The 15,796-nt window shown below is 43.1% G+C and overlaps 1 protein-coding gene across 1 annotated transcript in view; it reads right to left on the bottom strand.

Annotated features, from left to right (window-relative positions):
- The window catches only part of C1H3orf52 (chromosome 1 C3orf52 homolog), a 40,155-nt gene that overhangs the window by 15,914 nt on the left and 8,445 nt on the right, over positions 1-15,796 (bottom strand). Inside the window, exon 2 of the mRNA XM_027517536.1 lies at positions 8,913-9,042. Within this exon, the coding sequence (XP_027373337.1) occupies positions 8,913-9,042 (130 nt within the window). The remainder of the gene's footprint in view (positions 1-8,912; positions 9,043-15,796) is intronic.

The raw sequence follows: 15,796 nt of genomic DNA, 5'->3' as shown, positions 1-15,796 counted from the left end.
TGGACTTTGCAAAGGCCACCGTGGCATCGATTCTGGGTTTATGAGGCAAGTGAGAATCCAGGTCCTTATTCCCTGGGGAAGTCTGAAGCGTGAGCCACAAGGATCAAGGGAAGTTGCAGAAGAGTTAACAGAGCAGGTCGGAGGCTGCCAGCCTTGGCAAGGCCGGTGCAAGGTTTGACCCCTTACTGGAATCTGGAACTTGGATTCCCAGAGAATTCCCATGTTCCCTGATAAGAGTGGCTAGCTGTGCCTCAACTGTTTACAGAAACAGCATGCCGAGCCTCTCCTTTCCTTCTGGGAGTCTGGGGTTTTAGTAGGTGCCAGGCAGAGCCTGCCCATGTGACCAATCCCAATATAAACTGAATCTCTAATGAGCTTCCTTGGTGGACAAGACTTCACATGTTGTTGTCACAATTCATTGCTGGAGGAATTAAGTGCATTCTGTGTGACTGCACTGGGCGAGGATTCTTGCAAGTTTGCCCCTGGTTTCCTCTATATTTTGCTTTATATCCTTTAGCTGTAATAAGTCATAATCACCTTTATAATATATGCTGAGTATCATGAGTCTTATCAGCAAATCGATGAATCTGGGAATAATCCTGGGGACCCCAACACAGGGAATTATCCCTGCATCATTATTTGTTGTAAGTCATCATGTTATTTTGTCTGAGAATGAAAAGTTATGCCCTCAGGAATTTCCTGGTGATCCACTGGTTAAGACTTGGCACTTCCACTGCTATGGTCCTGCATTCAATCCCTGGTCAGGGAACTAGGATCCCACAAACCACCAGTCAAAAAAAAAGGCTTATGGCCTCAAAGCAGAAAACTTGCAAAGTATAGAAAACTGCAGCAAAGCAAAAAAAAATTACTAATAATTCTTTAATCAAAAGGTCTCCCCCTATATTTTATATATTTGAGGTCTTAATGAAAAGGTAATTTGTATATTGCTTTTTATTGTTTGCTGCCTTCATTGCTTCGGAGAAGGCAATGGCACCCCACTCCAGTACTCTTGCCTGGAAAATCCCATGGACGGAGGAGCCTGGAAGGCTGCAGTTCATGGGGTCGCTAAGAGTCAGACACGACTGAGCGACTTCCCTTTCACTTTTCACTTTCATGCATTGGAGAAGGAAATGGCAACCCACTCCAGTGTTCTTGCCTGGAGAATCCCAGGGACGGGGGAGCCTGGTGGGCTGCCGTCTGTGGGGTCGCACAGAGTCGGACACGACTGAAGTGACTTAGCAGCAGCAGCAGCTCTCATTGCTTATCGGCTTGATTCTTTTGTTGCTGTTACAAACATATCAAAAGGCATTTCCCATGTGTTCAAAATTCCTTGCAAAGATTATTTTAATGGCTACATTATTGTCCTAAAATAATTTAATATTTTCAGCTTTCCAAAGTTATAAATAATGCTGCATTGGGTATCTTTGAGCTCTACACCCTCCGTGTGCATTTCCAGAGTAGATACCATTACCTCAGAAAAGAATAGGGATGCCAGAGAATGGATACAGGAGTCACAGAACTGCTGAACTCAAGGGCACTAAGAAATGCCAAGTTCACCATTGTATACACTTGCCTCCTTTGCCATAGGCTAATTGACCATAATTGCATGGGCTTATTTCTGGCTTTCTATCCTGTTCCATTGATCTATATTTCTGTTTTTGTGCCAGTACAATACTGTTTTGATGAATATAACTTCGAAAGACAGGGAGCCTGATTCCTCCAGTTCCTTTTTCCTTTCCCAAGGTTGCTTTGACTATTCAGGGTCTTTCCTGCTTCCACACAAACTTAAAAAAATTTTGTTCTAGTTCTGTGAAAAATGTCATTGGTAATTTGATAGGGATTGCAGTGAATCTGTAGACTGTGTTGGACAGTATGGTCACTTTGACAGTATTGATTCTTCTGATCCAAGAACACGGTACATCCTTCCATCTGTTTGTGTGTTCTTTGATTTCTTTCATCAGCGTTTTATAGTTTTCAGAGTAAGGGTCTTTCACCTCCTTAGGTAGGTTTATTCCAAGATATTTTATTCTTTTTGGTACGAAAGTAAATGTGATTGTGTCCTTAATTTCTCTTGCTGATCTTTCTTTGATAGTGTATAGAAATGCAACAGATTTTTGCATATTAATTTTGCATCCAATAACTTTACCAAATTTATGAATGAGCTCTAGTAGTTTTCTGGTATTGTGTTTAGGATTTTCTAAGTATAGTATCATATCATCTGCAAACAGTGACAGTTTTACTTTTCCAATTTGGATGCCTTCTATTAAGAAATGCTGAGATCAAAAAGAGGTCTCCAATAATAGCTCTACTGTAATAACTTGTACTTTCTGAATAATGACTCTGTACAAGAACTAGCTAAAGAGTTGTGTTTGTTAAAATAGTAACAACAGCCACAACAGGCTCACCCAGTCAGCAGAATCTTTATGTTATTAATGAGATTTAATCTGGGCAGTGTTTCCAGGTAGAGAAAATGTCTTTTAAAAATCATAGTACATACAAAAGTACATTGCTGTTGTTGTTCAGAGTGGCCCAGTTGTGTCCAACTCTTTGTGACTCTGTGGATTGCAGCATGCCAGGCCTCTTTGTCCCTCACCATCTCCCAAAGTTTGCCCAAGTTCATGTCCATTGTTGAGATTTAATCTGGGCAGTATTTCCAGGTAGAGAAAATGTCTTTTAAAAATCATAGTACATACAAAAGTACATTGGAAATACACAAAAATAGCTCTTTGACAGAAATATAAGAAATGAGCCCAGAGAGGGAGGCCTTAAATGCCAGATGTCTTCAGGAGATAATGGAAGTTGTTAAATGTCTCCCAGGAAGGAGACAGGGGAAAATCTGTTGGTGATGGGATGAAATGGAACTGGGGGAGATTGGAGGTAAAGAAGCCACTGGACACAAGAATAGGAAAGACAGATTTCAGTTGACAGCAGTGAGAAGAGGAAGGAAGATTTCAATCGACAGCAGTGAGGAGAGGGAAGAGAAAGACCAGGATGGTGGAAACAGAGCTGACTGTAAAGGCAGCCAGACTTAGTTTGAATTCCACCTCAGCCAGGCACAAGCCAAGTGACTTAAGTCATTTAAATCTCCGAAGCAGTTTGCTCAACAGAAATACCAATGCCTACACTGTAGGTGACGGTAAAGGTAAGAACCACCACATTCAGCAGGAAGCCTAGAAGTAGGTGGGTAGTCAATGTTGAAAGTTACTATCAAGACACTAGGAATGATTGATAAGACCTAGTCATTATCTAGCTATAGGAGAGAAGAAGAAATCAAAAATGTTCCAAAGAATCAAGCGTGGGTAACAGAAGAATAATAGCTGCTTTATTAAGAGTTATACACAGACATCCTGCTATGCACTTGTAGTTTTTAACCTCATGTAATCCTCCAGTCAACCTTATGAATTAAATATTCATGTTTTCATTTTAAAATGAAGACATTCTTAGAAAAAAGGCTCAATTTGCTTAGGTCAATTGAGCTAGTTTAGTAGGAGAGTCAGGGTACATTTACAGACACAGATTCAGAAATCACTTATATTTTACAAATGAGGAAACTGAGGCCAAGAACATTGAAGAATTTGCCTAAAGTTACACAATTGGATGATATAAACCTAGTTTAATGATTCACCATGAAAATATGAAGGGTGAAGAAGGGGATTCCCACAAATAGTAGTTTCAGATGAACAATGATAAAGAGGGTGATAGTTATTTCCAGGTAGAGAACTCCAGCAAAGAGTATGACTAAAACTCAGGAAAAACGTGTGCATGAACTTCTTGGAGTCATCTCCAAGGTGGGGATGGCCGCTGCCTTGGGACTAAACAAACTTCTCAAGGGAAAGAACAAATGAGAAAAGTCAGAAACCTGAAGATACGCCTCCTGCAACCACAACACAGAGGCCAAAAGCAGAAATAAAGCCTGGGAGTTCTGAAGGTCTGGAAGAGTACAACACAGCTGGGAGACCTGGCAGCTGCAAACAGGGCAGAGAGGGGGAGGGAGAAAGACCACTGGGCTTCATCATCAGACACTTGCTGTTGACCTTAGGAAGAGAATTTGGGACCAATGGACACAGTGGTGTAGGAGTACAGATCTCTCTTTCTAGAAGTTTGCCGGTGAAAAAACAGAGAAAAATATCTAAATGAAGTAGCAAGATGCTGATGGAAGACTGCTCTGAAGGAGAGACTACGAGCACATTTGAAGAGGCCCAAGAGGATGCTTTTAGAGAGGGTGTGCAATATCTGGAAGTCCACAGGTCGGAAGAAGCTGGAGAGGACACTATGGAGAGCACAGGTGAAGAAGTTGGTCTTAGGAAGGCAGAGGATCATATGATACATGAGGGAAAGAGAAGCAGGGGAAAATGCAGAGAAATTTCAAGGTCCTGGACTGTGAAGTTCCTGCTCCCAAGGACCTTGCTGTCTGCCTAGGATTTTCCCAAAGTCACCCTATACCAGGGAGCAACCTGTGCGACCTGTTTATCTACCAGGACTGTGTGATGTTGTAAGATGCAGTTCTTATTCCCAAGATCTGGTAAGAGAGCTGGGAGACATCACATAAGCATTTCTAAACTATTAAAAATGGTCACCTTTCAATCACATTTCTAAGCATCTACCTACTTGTCACAGTTTGCATTCTGTAACATTTAAAATATTTTTGCCCAAACCAAGGAAGGGTTTCACTAGTTAAGGTGTTCCTAGGATCGTTCCTCTGCCTGGTTGGGATAGATTAGTAAAGAAAGCAGAGTCCTTGAGGATGCTTAACTGATTCTTCAAATTATCCAGACAGGAAAGGACTTAGAGAGAAAGTGAGGGAGACAGAGATGAAACCTTCCCCTCCCACCCACCCCCACCACCTTTACTCTTCACAAGGAATTTATAATTTCTTAGGGAGAAAGAGAATCCATCAATTTTTTTTTTTTTTAGAGGTGGGACAAAACTAGCCTCTAGATTCAACAAGGATTCTCTGAGCTATGCCCCCACCCCAAAATTGTCTATTTTAAGAAGGTCTCAAAAAGAAATAATAATAATAATGATAAAGTTTCATTGTCTCTGTGAGCCTGGAGGAGTGTTAGCCTCTGCTCCACAGTATGGACACAGCCCAGGGTCAATGCCTTAAGCTGAGCTGTGATCCTAACTTTCCATCACTTCAGTGGCATACCAAGGGCAGAGTGGGGGGACAGCTCATCCCAGGTGCAGGCAAGAAGGGGTGCAGGGTCTGTACAGAATTAATAATAATGCAACTGACCACAGGATGGTCTGCCTGTATTATCACCACATCATAGCCATTCCTATCAATGTCAGTGGCAAGATACAGCTCTCCCAGGCATCTCATTCTGGGTACCCTATTGTCCCCTCCCTAGAATTGGATATCCTTCCACACTGGGATACAGTTAATGTCCCCTCTTTGTCCACTCCAGCTCCATGGCTATTATCATCTTCATCTCTGAGCCTCAGTCTGGGGACTGCAGAGCCCCGAGACAGTAAAGTAAGGAGGCGGGAGGAAGGGAATGGCAAACAAGGTCCTGAGAAACTTCACTTCCGAATGAAGAGACAGCATCACTTTCTAACAAATGTATACTCATTCCTTTTATATATATATTTTAGTATAGTTGCCATACATATATAAGTTATGAAAAGAAAGTGAAGCAAAAGTGAAGGTTGCTCAGTCGTGTCCGACTCTTTGCGACCCCATGGACTATACAGTCCATGGAATTCTCCAGGCCAGAATACTGGAGTGGATAGCCTTTCCCTTCTCCAGGGGATCTTCCTGACCCAGGGATTGAATCCAGGTCTTCCGCATTGCAAGCAGGTTCTTTACCAGCTAAGCCACAAGGGAAGCCCAAGAATACTGGAGTGGGTAGCCTATCCCTTCTCCCATGGATCTTCCCAACCCAGGAATCAAACCGGGGTCTCCTGCATTGCAGGTGGATTCTTTACTAACTGAGCTATCAAGAGTACAATATAGTGATTCACAATTTTTAAAGGTTATACTCCATTCATAGGCATTATAAAATACCAGCTACATTCCCCATGTTGTACAATTTATCCCTGTAGCTTATTTTATACCTAAAAGTTTGGATTTCTTTCCCCCTTACCCATATACCGCCCCTCCCACATTCACTAATGAAGGCACAGCCTACGACTTTCCCAACGGCCCTTTCTCCAGGCAGCAGCATTTTCCACAGAGTGCCAAGAGGTTCTATCAACATTCGATTCATATCAATGGGCCTGGCGCTTGAACAATGGCTTATTATTGCCGACTATCATCCCAGACACACCCACAGAGCTGCTCTGGGTGAGGCTGGGAAGCCCAGAGGGAGTCCTGTCCTTCCTCCTTCTTACCTACCGTACCCCCCACCACCCACACTAGACTCTCCCCACAGGCCCAAACCCTTGAAAATTCAGGTGCCAAGTAAAGTAAAAGTATTTCCCTGATTTAAAAAAAGTAAAAGTTTGAAAATCTCTTGGAGCATCAACACTTTTAAACAATTTTATAACCAAATTAAAAAGAAAGTCTGCACCACAAGTGTTAAGAAAAAGTTCTTCCCTAAATCTGATCCTATAAACTCTCATGTCCCCTGAGACACTATGGAGGGAGATGGAATCCTTTCCTCTGCAGGTTGTTCTTCGTGATTTGAAGTCAAATGACTCTCTGAGAATGGAAGACAGCTCTTGGGTCTTGAGTCTTTGGGGTTTTGTCTGTTTTCTTTTTCGTCCACACACTTGGCGGGATCTTAGTTCCCCGACCAGAGATCAAACTCATGCATGGAGTCTTAACCACTGGACCACCAGGGAAGTGCCTGGGTCCAGGGCTTTAGAATCCTGAATATCAAACCAACCAGATCTGTGGCATCATCCTCTGTTACAGGCGCCCGATGCTAGCAGATAGATCAGCCAACTTTCAGGCCAGCACTGGCTGGTCGTAACAGGATAAGATTGTGTGACTCAGTTCAGTTTCAACATCTACACGTGGGAGTTGATGGGAAGAGGTAGTACCAACACTCACAGTAAACCTACTGTCCTCAGTGTGATGGAGGAGGGGCAGTGGCATCCCTTATCAGCTTCTCCCTACCTCAGGACCAGTCTGTGGCCACAAAGCCACAGCATCCCACCTAAACACTGCCCTAAGTTACTAAGCAGACATGGTGGCCGCCTGGGAGGCTCACATGCTGGAGGCTGGCACACCTCATCAGAGTTTTCCTATTCCTTCAAGCACCATAAAACCTTGAGACAGGAGATGAAAGGGTTGGGACAAGGTGGAACAGGAGGTGAATAACGAATGCAGTCCCTTAGGAGAATTCCCAGAGCCCCCTCTGGGGAAACTCAGGGGCCGCCATTCTTGCTCTCATTCTGTGACTGGGTTTGCTATGGACAGCCCGGCTCAACCTTAATCCTGTGGTGACCAGATCACTCTCATGATCCACTTCAGAGTGAGTATGCCCACTTCAAAAGAGCCCTCTCACACCGCTGCAGCCTGCAACTACCCCTACACACACAATCAAAGCATTTTTCTTCTTTCTTTTTTTGAAACAGAAATCATTGAGTATCCCCGCTTCAGAAGAGCCCCTTCACACCCCTGCAGCCTGCAACCATCCCTACATAGAAATGAAAGCATTTTCTTTTCTTTTTTGAAACAGAAATGATTGCCCACTAGGGGGCGCTATATTTGTCATCATAAAAATCTTAATACTGATAATCATAAAAAAAAATAATAGCAACTACCTAAAAGACTTTTTCAGAGAAGGCAATGGCAACCCACTCCACTACTCTTGCCTGGAAAATCCCATGGACGGAGGAGCCTGGTAGGCTGCAGTCCATGGGGTCGACTGAGCGACTTCACTTTCACTTTTCACTTTGATGCACTGGAGAAGGAAATGGCAACCCACTCTAGTGTTCTTGCCTGGAGAATCCCAGGGATTGGGGAGCCTGTTCGGCTGCTGTCTATGGGGTCACACAGAGTCGGACACGACTGAAGCAACTTAGCAGCAGCAGCAGCAGCAGCAAAAGACTTTTTAAAAGTGTGGAAGGGTACATCATGCAGTAATTTTAAATATATATATATATATGTATATATGTTCACACATAACTTTTAATGAATTGTCAAACTGGTTGCAATGTAACACTAAAATCTTAAAGTTAAGCTACAAAATTATAAAAAAAAAAAAAAAAAAAAAACTGACCTCAAATTAAAATGCAGGTAAGAAAAAAACTAGAGAAAAGTGTAACAAAATACTAATAATGTGGATGGGCTTTATGGGTAACTGAACATGTACTATTTTCATATTCAGAATAAAAGATAAAATGAGATAAAATATGTAGAATACATAGGCAACACCAGCACCATAAGAGTTTTTATTTTGCACACCCATAAACACAAACATAGTGATTTCTAAAAGAAGTTAAGATAATGACAGCTAACAGATACATGCTTCTATAGTTTGTAAAATGCTTTCAAATACATTATTCATCATTTTGTCATTACAGTGATGTGCCAGGTATATCAGATAAAGTTGGCTTTATACAATAATAACCCTTTATAATAATTATCTTTACTAAGTAAATTATTTTAAAAAATTTTCAAACACACATGTGTAAGATACAATAAAATATCAATTTATGTTTAAATAAATTAAAATTTTTGAGAAATCTTCAACATCCAGTGCATAGAGTTTAGGGCAAAACAATGATCCCCATAATTCTACCAGAGTTTATAAAACAAACAAACAAACCAAAAGTAAAATTTAAAAAAAGCAAAAATCACGTATATCGCCCATCTATACAACATACCCCAAAGCAGTTTTAAATTCATATTACAGTGATGAAGTAGCAGTGAGTATATCTTCGATTTCAGCATTTAAGTCATAAGCATTATTACATAAGTTCTTAAAATACATCAACTTAGTCACATTTAAAACTCTTACCTCCAGTTAGACATAAGCTTATGATGATGACTAGAATGAAACTCAGGAAAACAGAGGCAAGGACCATCCAGAGTTTGCACTTTCCAATCAACTTCTTATTACAGGAGCTCCAAGGGCTTTCCTTGTCAGCCTGGAAAGCAGAGGAAGACTGTGATGCAGTCATTTGGTCTCAAGAAACATTTTTTAATGCTTACTATGGGCCAGTGACACAGAAATGAAGGCAGCAGGATCCTGATCTCAAGGAACTCCACTCTACTGAGTCAAGCTCACAAAAGAACAGACGGAACCTCATAAAGAAGTTAAGGAGAACATGCTCTGGGGACTCTGAGGTGGGAAGAACAGGCAAGATTTTGAAAGATGAACAGAGAAAGGCAATCCAAACCCAGGAAAGAACATCCTGAGCATTGATTCATAATGAAATTGGCTAAAAGATTCATCTGATGGGAATGCAGGTTTCAGAGGCAAGTAATGACAGTTAAGATTGGAGAGAATGAAAGGTTGGAGCATCCCTGAAGCATCTTGAATGCTGGCAGAGTGGTGTAGACTTAATTCGGTCTGGACTGGGAACCCACTGAAGATTTTTGGTACACAAAAGCTGAGTAGAAGATTAAGAGAAAAATAATTAAAAGATGCTTACTCCTTGGAACAAAGCTAGTGGAGGTAATAGAATTCCAGTTGAGCTATTCCAAATCCTGAAAGATGATGCTGTGAAAGTGCTGCACTCAATATGCCAGCACATTTGGAAAACTCAGCAGTGGCCACAGGACTGGAAAAGGTCAGTTTTCTTTTCAATCCCAAAGAAAGGCAATGCCAAAGAATGCTCAAACTACCGCACAATTGCACTCATCTCACATGCTAGTAAAGTAATGCTTAAAATTCTCCAAGCCAGGCTTCAGCAATATGTGAACTGTGAACTTCCTGATGTTCAAGCTGGTTTTAGAAAAGGCAGAGAAACCAGAGATCAAATTGTCAACATCCGCTGGATCATGGAAAAAGTAAGAGAGCTCCAGAAAAACATCTATTTCTGCTTTATTGACTATGCCAAAGCCTTTGACTGTATGGATCACAATAAACTGTGGAAATTTTGAAAGAGAATACCAGACCACCTGATCTGCCTCTTGAGAAATTTGTATGCAGGTCAGGAAGCAACAGTTAGAACTGGACATGGAACAACGGACTGGTTCCAAATAGGAAAAGGAGTAGGTCAAGGTTGTATATTGTCACCCTGTTTATTTAACTTATATGCAGAGTACATCATGAGAAATGCTGGACTGAAAGAAACACAAGCTGGAATCAAGATTGCCGGGAGAAATATCAATAACCTCAGATATGCAGATGACACCACCCTTATGGCAGAAAGTGAAGAGGAACTAAAAAGCCTCTTGATGAAAGTGAAAGTGGAGAGTGAAAAAGTTGGCTTAAAGCTCAACATTCAGAAAACGAAGATCATGGCATCCGGTCCCATCACTTCAAGGGAAATAGATGGGGAAACAGTGGAAACAATGTCAGACTTTACTGTTCTGGGCTCCAAAATCACTACAGATGGTGACTGCAGCCATGAAATTAAAAGACGCTTACTCCTTGGAAGGAAAGTTATGACCAACCTAGATAGCATATTCAAAAGCAGAGACATTACTTTGCCAACAAAGGTTCGTCTAGTCAAGGCTATGGTTTTTCCAGTGGTCATGTATGGATGTGAGAGTTGGACTGTGAAGAAGGCTGAGCGCTGAAGAATTGATGCTTTTGAACTGTGGTGTTGGAGAAGACTCTTGAGAGTCCCTTGGACCGCAAGGAGATCCAACCAGTCCATTCTGAAGGAGATCAGCCCTGGGATTTCTTTGGAAGGAATGATGCTAAAGCTGAAACTCCAGTACTTTGGCCACCTCATGCGAAGAGCTGACTCATTGGAAAAGACTCTGATGCTGGGAGGGATTGGGGGCAGGAGGAGAAGGGGACGACAGAGGATGAGATGGCTGGATGGCATCACTGACTCGATGGACGTGAGTCTGAGTGAACTCCGAGAGTTGGTGATGGACAGGGAGGCCTGGTGTGCTGCAATTCATGGGGTCGCAAAGAGTCAGACACGACTGGGCGACTGATCTGCTCTGACTCCTTGGAAGAAAAGTTATGACCAACCTAGATAGCATATTCAAAAGCAGAGACATTACTTTGCAACAAAGGTCCATCTACTCAAAGCTATGGTTTTTCCAGTGGTCATGTATGGATGTGAGAGTTGGACTGTGAAGAAAGCTGAGTGTCGAAGAATTGATGCTTTTGAACTGTGGTGTTGGAGAAGACTCTTGAGAGTCCCTTGGACTGCAAGGAGATCCAACCAGTCCATTCTGAAGGAGATCAGCCCTGGGATTTTTTGGAGGGAATGATGCTGAAGCTGAAACTCCAGTACTTTGGCCACCTCATGCGAAGAGTTGATTCACTGGAAAAGACTCTGAAGCTGGGAGGGATTGAGGGCAGGAGGAGGAGGGGACGACAGAGGATGAGATGGCTGGATGGCATCACTGACTCGATAGGTGTGAGTCTGAGTGAACTCCAGGAGTTGGTGATGGACAGGGAGGCCTGGCATGCTGCGATTTTAGGGTTGCAAAGAGTCAGACTGAGCGACTGAACTGAACTGAACTGAATGTATAGTTTACACCAAGAAAAAGCTAAGAACCTACTGCTGTGGCCCAGACTCTATGTAATAAGGAAGGAACACCAGGAAATAAGCCTGCAATGTGTTCAGTGATGCAGAGGGTGGGGTCAAAGTAAATAATTACAACCGCTATGGTCTATAGAACACCATTTCACTTATCTAAACAGCCCTGCAAGGGATGTGTTGGTGTTGTTACTTAGTCGCTAATTAGTGTCCTATTCTTCTTCAACCCCATGTACTGTAGCCCTCCAGGCTCCTCTGGCCTTGGGATTTCCCAGGCAAGAATACTGGAATGGGTTGCCATTTCCTTCTCCAGGGAATCTTCCCAACCCAGGGACTGAACCCTTGTCTCCTGCATTGGCAGGTGGATTCTTTACTACTGAGCCACAAGGGAAGCCCTAACTTGAAGTTAGGATAATAGAAATTACATAAAGTGAAAACCAAAGAGAAAAGAGTGAGTAAATAGCAGAGCAATGAAGAACTGTGGGATAGTATTAAACAATGCAGTCCAAAGATAACTGGAATCCCAGAGGGAGAATAAAAAACTGGGGGCAGATAAAATATTTGAAGAAATACTGGGTAAAACACATCCTAAGACTACAGACGGGCACAAAACTACATACTTAAGAAACTTAAGAGTCCAAACTTAGGGAAAACAAACAAACTGTACCTAGACAAATATTCAAATTGCTAACATCCAAACACACAAAAAACCTTGAAGACAGCTGGAGGAAACTCATTTTACCTACCCTTATGGATTTAATGGTTTTATCCCAGGGTTCATATGTTGATGTCCTAAACCACCTTACCCACCACCCCAGTGTGGCTGTATTTGGACATGGGCCTGGTAAAGAAATAATAGAGAATGAAGTTCTAAGGGTGGGATTAGTGTCCTTATGGGGCTTTCCAGGTGGCACTAGTGGTAAAGAACCTGCCAATCCAGGAGACAGCAGATGCTGTTTCAGTCCCTGGGTGGAGAAGATCCCCTGGAGGAGGGCATGATAACTCACTCCACTATTCCTACCTGGAGAATCCCATGAACAGAACAGCCCGGTGGCCTATAGTCCATAGGGTCGAAAAGAGTCGGACACGACTGAAGTGACTTAGCACACACACACACCACGCAGTGTCCTTATAAGAAGAGATACCAGAGAACTCACATTGTCTCTCCACCTCGGTGAACATGCACCAAGAAAAGGACATGAGACGATATGCTGAGAAGGTGGCCTTCTACTGCCAGGAAGAGCGCTCTCACCAGAACCAACCACGCTGGCAGCCTGATCTGGGACGTCCAGTCTCCTGGACTGTGAGAACATTAATTTCTGTTGTTTAAGCCACCTGCCCTGTGGTGTTCTGTCATGGCAGCCCGAAGAGACCATAACACCTACAAAGGAACAAAGATAAGTCCACTTCGAAGAAGCAGTTTGGGAGAGGTTGGCCGGGTTGGGGTTGTATCCTGGCTGAGTGTCACTGCCCCGCACATGCGCTCTCTCTCTAGTCCACAGCCTCCCCGCATCAGTGTGTGGAGCTCCAGCTTACGTGTGTACCCAGCTTTCTCTCTCGGTACTGTAGCTAACCCCTAAAAGGTCCCATTCCTCTTCTCGTATGTCCTACATGAAAACCATGGGAAACAATAGAATATGATGGATAAAAAATGTGGATCTGGATCTGGATCCCAATCCCAGTTACACCACTTAAAGGCAGGGTGACTATCAGCAAACTACTTACTGAAATTCACTGGCCCCAAGGTTCACAACTGTAAAACGTACTGAGTAATAAATCTGGCTCACAGGACTGTTGTAAACACTAGAGATCATGCAGACGAAGCACTTGCTAAACAAGAGCAGAGTGGAGGTCGCGCTTTGGCACCCCTGAGCGCACTTGACATTGGCTCTCAACATGGGAGCCAGTGGGTTACACTGAGTGTTCACCTTCCCACCAAGCAGCAACAGGCACTTCCTGAACTGATGCCTTGTTAACTTCCTCTCCCGTGGTGACTTTAGCGGAAGCCATCAGGAAAGAAAACTGTCCACATAAGGACAATTCCGTTTTTCTTACTGAGTGGGTCCCAGCCCTCAGAATCTCCTGAAGGGGAATTTAAACAACACATACCTAGGCACAGATTATAGGGGAAATGGGCAGCCCCAGTTTGAAAATGTAAATCTCCCAACGTCAATCAACTGCTTTACCAGAGGTCGGTGGGGGGGCCCTGGTCTGGAGCCTCCTGCCCTCTGGAAACCAGGTAAAATCTCTCCCTTTTGTGGAGGCCTCCCTACCAGGCTTCCCTCAGACAGCACCCAGTATATGAGCTATCCACACAGCTCATCTGCTGTGGCCACCACCTGCCTTGTCTGGTTTCAGGTCCAAATGTAAATAGATACTGGCCTTATTTACCTAGGGAAAGTGAAACCACCCAGAGTGAGGAGTGGCTCTTACAATTCCCCTGTTCTTATATCCCACACCTCATACATGTAAGATACAGTTAATAAATGTGTGTTCCTGAGTTACAATGGGTGCCCCAAATATTGAAAATGTACTTTGAAAAGTTCTAGAGTAGAGGTCACACTTTGGAGCCCCTGCGTGCACTGGCCCTTCAGGTGGTGTGTGGTGAGGGGATGGCGTAAAGGTCCCAGCAACATCTAGACAGAGGCAAACTCTCTTTGAGGTAAGAGTGTCTGGAATCCGAGCGTAAGCACCTCTCACTCTCACCTGAAGCCTGAGCACTGCTCCAAGGTCACCAAGGCTAGGGGCTCAACAAGGCACAAGGCAAAGAGGAGCCCAATACAAGAAGCCTTGAACTTCTCAGGGTAAAACCCTATCTTCCTGTTAACAGAGGTCCTAAGACACATTTTAGTTCTCAAGAGACAGCAGGGACCACAAGTCAGTTCAGTTCAGTTCAGTCGCTCAGTTGTGTCCAACTTTTTGCGACCCCATGGACTGTAACACGCCAGGCTTCCCTGTCCATCACCAACTCCTGGAGCTTACTCAAACTCATGTCCATCGAGTCGGTGATACCATCCAACTATCTCATCCTCTGTTGTCCCCTTCTCCTCCTACCTTCAATACTTCCCAGTATCAGGGGCTTTTCAAGTGAGTCAGTTCTTCACATCAGGTGGCCAAATTATTGGAGTTTCAGCTTCAGCATCAGTCCTTCTAATGAACATTCAGGACTGATTTCTTTTAGGATTGGATCCCTTTGCAGTCCAAGGGACTCTCAAGAGTCTTCTCCAACACCAAGTTCAAAAGCATCAATTCTTCAGAGCTCAGCTTTCTTTATAGTCCAACTCTCACATCCATACATGACTACTGGAAAAACCATAGCTTTGACTAGAGAGACTTTTGTTGGCAAAGTAATGTCTCTGCTTTTGAATATGCTGTCTAGGTTGGTCATAGCTTTTCTTCCAAGGAGCAAGAGTGTTTTAATTTCATGGCTGCAGGTACCATCTGCAGTGATTTTGGAGCCTGAAAAAATTAGTCTCTCACTGTTTCCATTGTTTCCCCATCTCTTTGCCATGAAGTGATGGGACCAGATGCCATGATCTTATTTTCTGAATGTTGAGTTTCAAGCCAACTTTTTCACTCTCCTGCTTCACTTTCATCAAAAGGCTCTTTAGTTCTTCTTTGCTTTCGGCCATAAGGGTGGTGTCATCTGTATATCTGAGGTTATTGATATTTCTCCCGGAAATCTTGATTCCAGCTTGTACTTCCTCCAGCTTGGCATTTCATATGATATACTCTGCATATAAGTTAAATAAGCAGGGTGACAATATACAGCCTTGATGTACTCCTTTCCCGATTTGGAACCAGTCAGCTGTTCCATGTACAGTTCTAACTGTTGCTTCCTGACCTGCATACAGATTGCTCAGGAGACAGGTCAGGTGGGTTGGTATTTCCATCTCTTGAAGAATTTTCCACAGTTTGTTGTGATCCACAGTCAAAGGCTTTGGAATAGTCAATAAAGCAGAAGTAGACATTTTTCTGGAACTCTCTTGCTTTTTCGATGATACAATAGATGTTGGCAATTTGATCTATGGTTCCTCTGCCATTTCTAAATTCAGCTGGAACATCTGGAAGTTCATGGTTCACATACTGTTGAAGCCTGACTTGGAGAATTTTGAGTATTACTTTGTTAGCATGTGAGATGAGTGCAATTGTGCGGTAGTTTGAACATTCTTTGGCATTGCCTTTCTTTGGGATTGGAATGAAAACTGATCTTTTCCAGTCCAGTGACCAC

The sequence above is a fragment of the Bos indicus x Bos taurus genome, chromosome 1 (assembly GCF_003369695.1).
Source record: "Bos indicus x Bos taurus breed Angus x Brahman F1 hybrid chromosome 1, Bos_hybrid_MaternalHap_v2.0, whole genome shotgun sequence".
Lineage (NCBI taxonomy): Eukaryota > Metazoa > Chordata > Mammalia > Artiodactyla > Bovidae > Bos > Bos indicus x Bos taurus.
The sequence above is the reverse complement of the archived record's forward strand: the minus strand, read 5'-3'. Positions and strand labels throughout refer to the sequence as shown.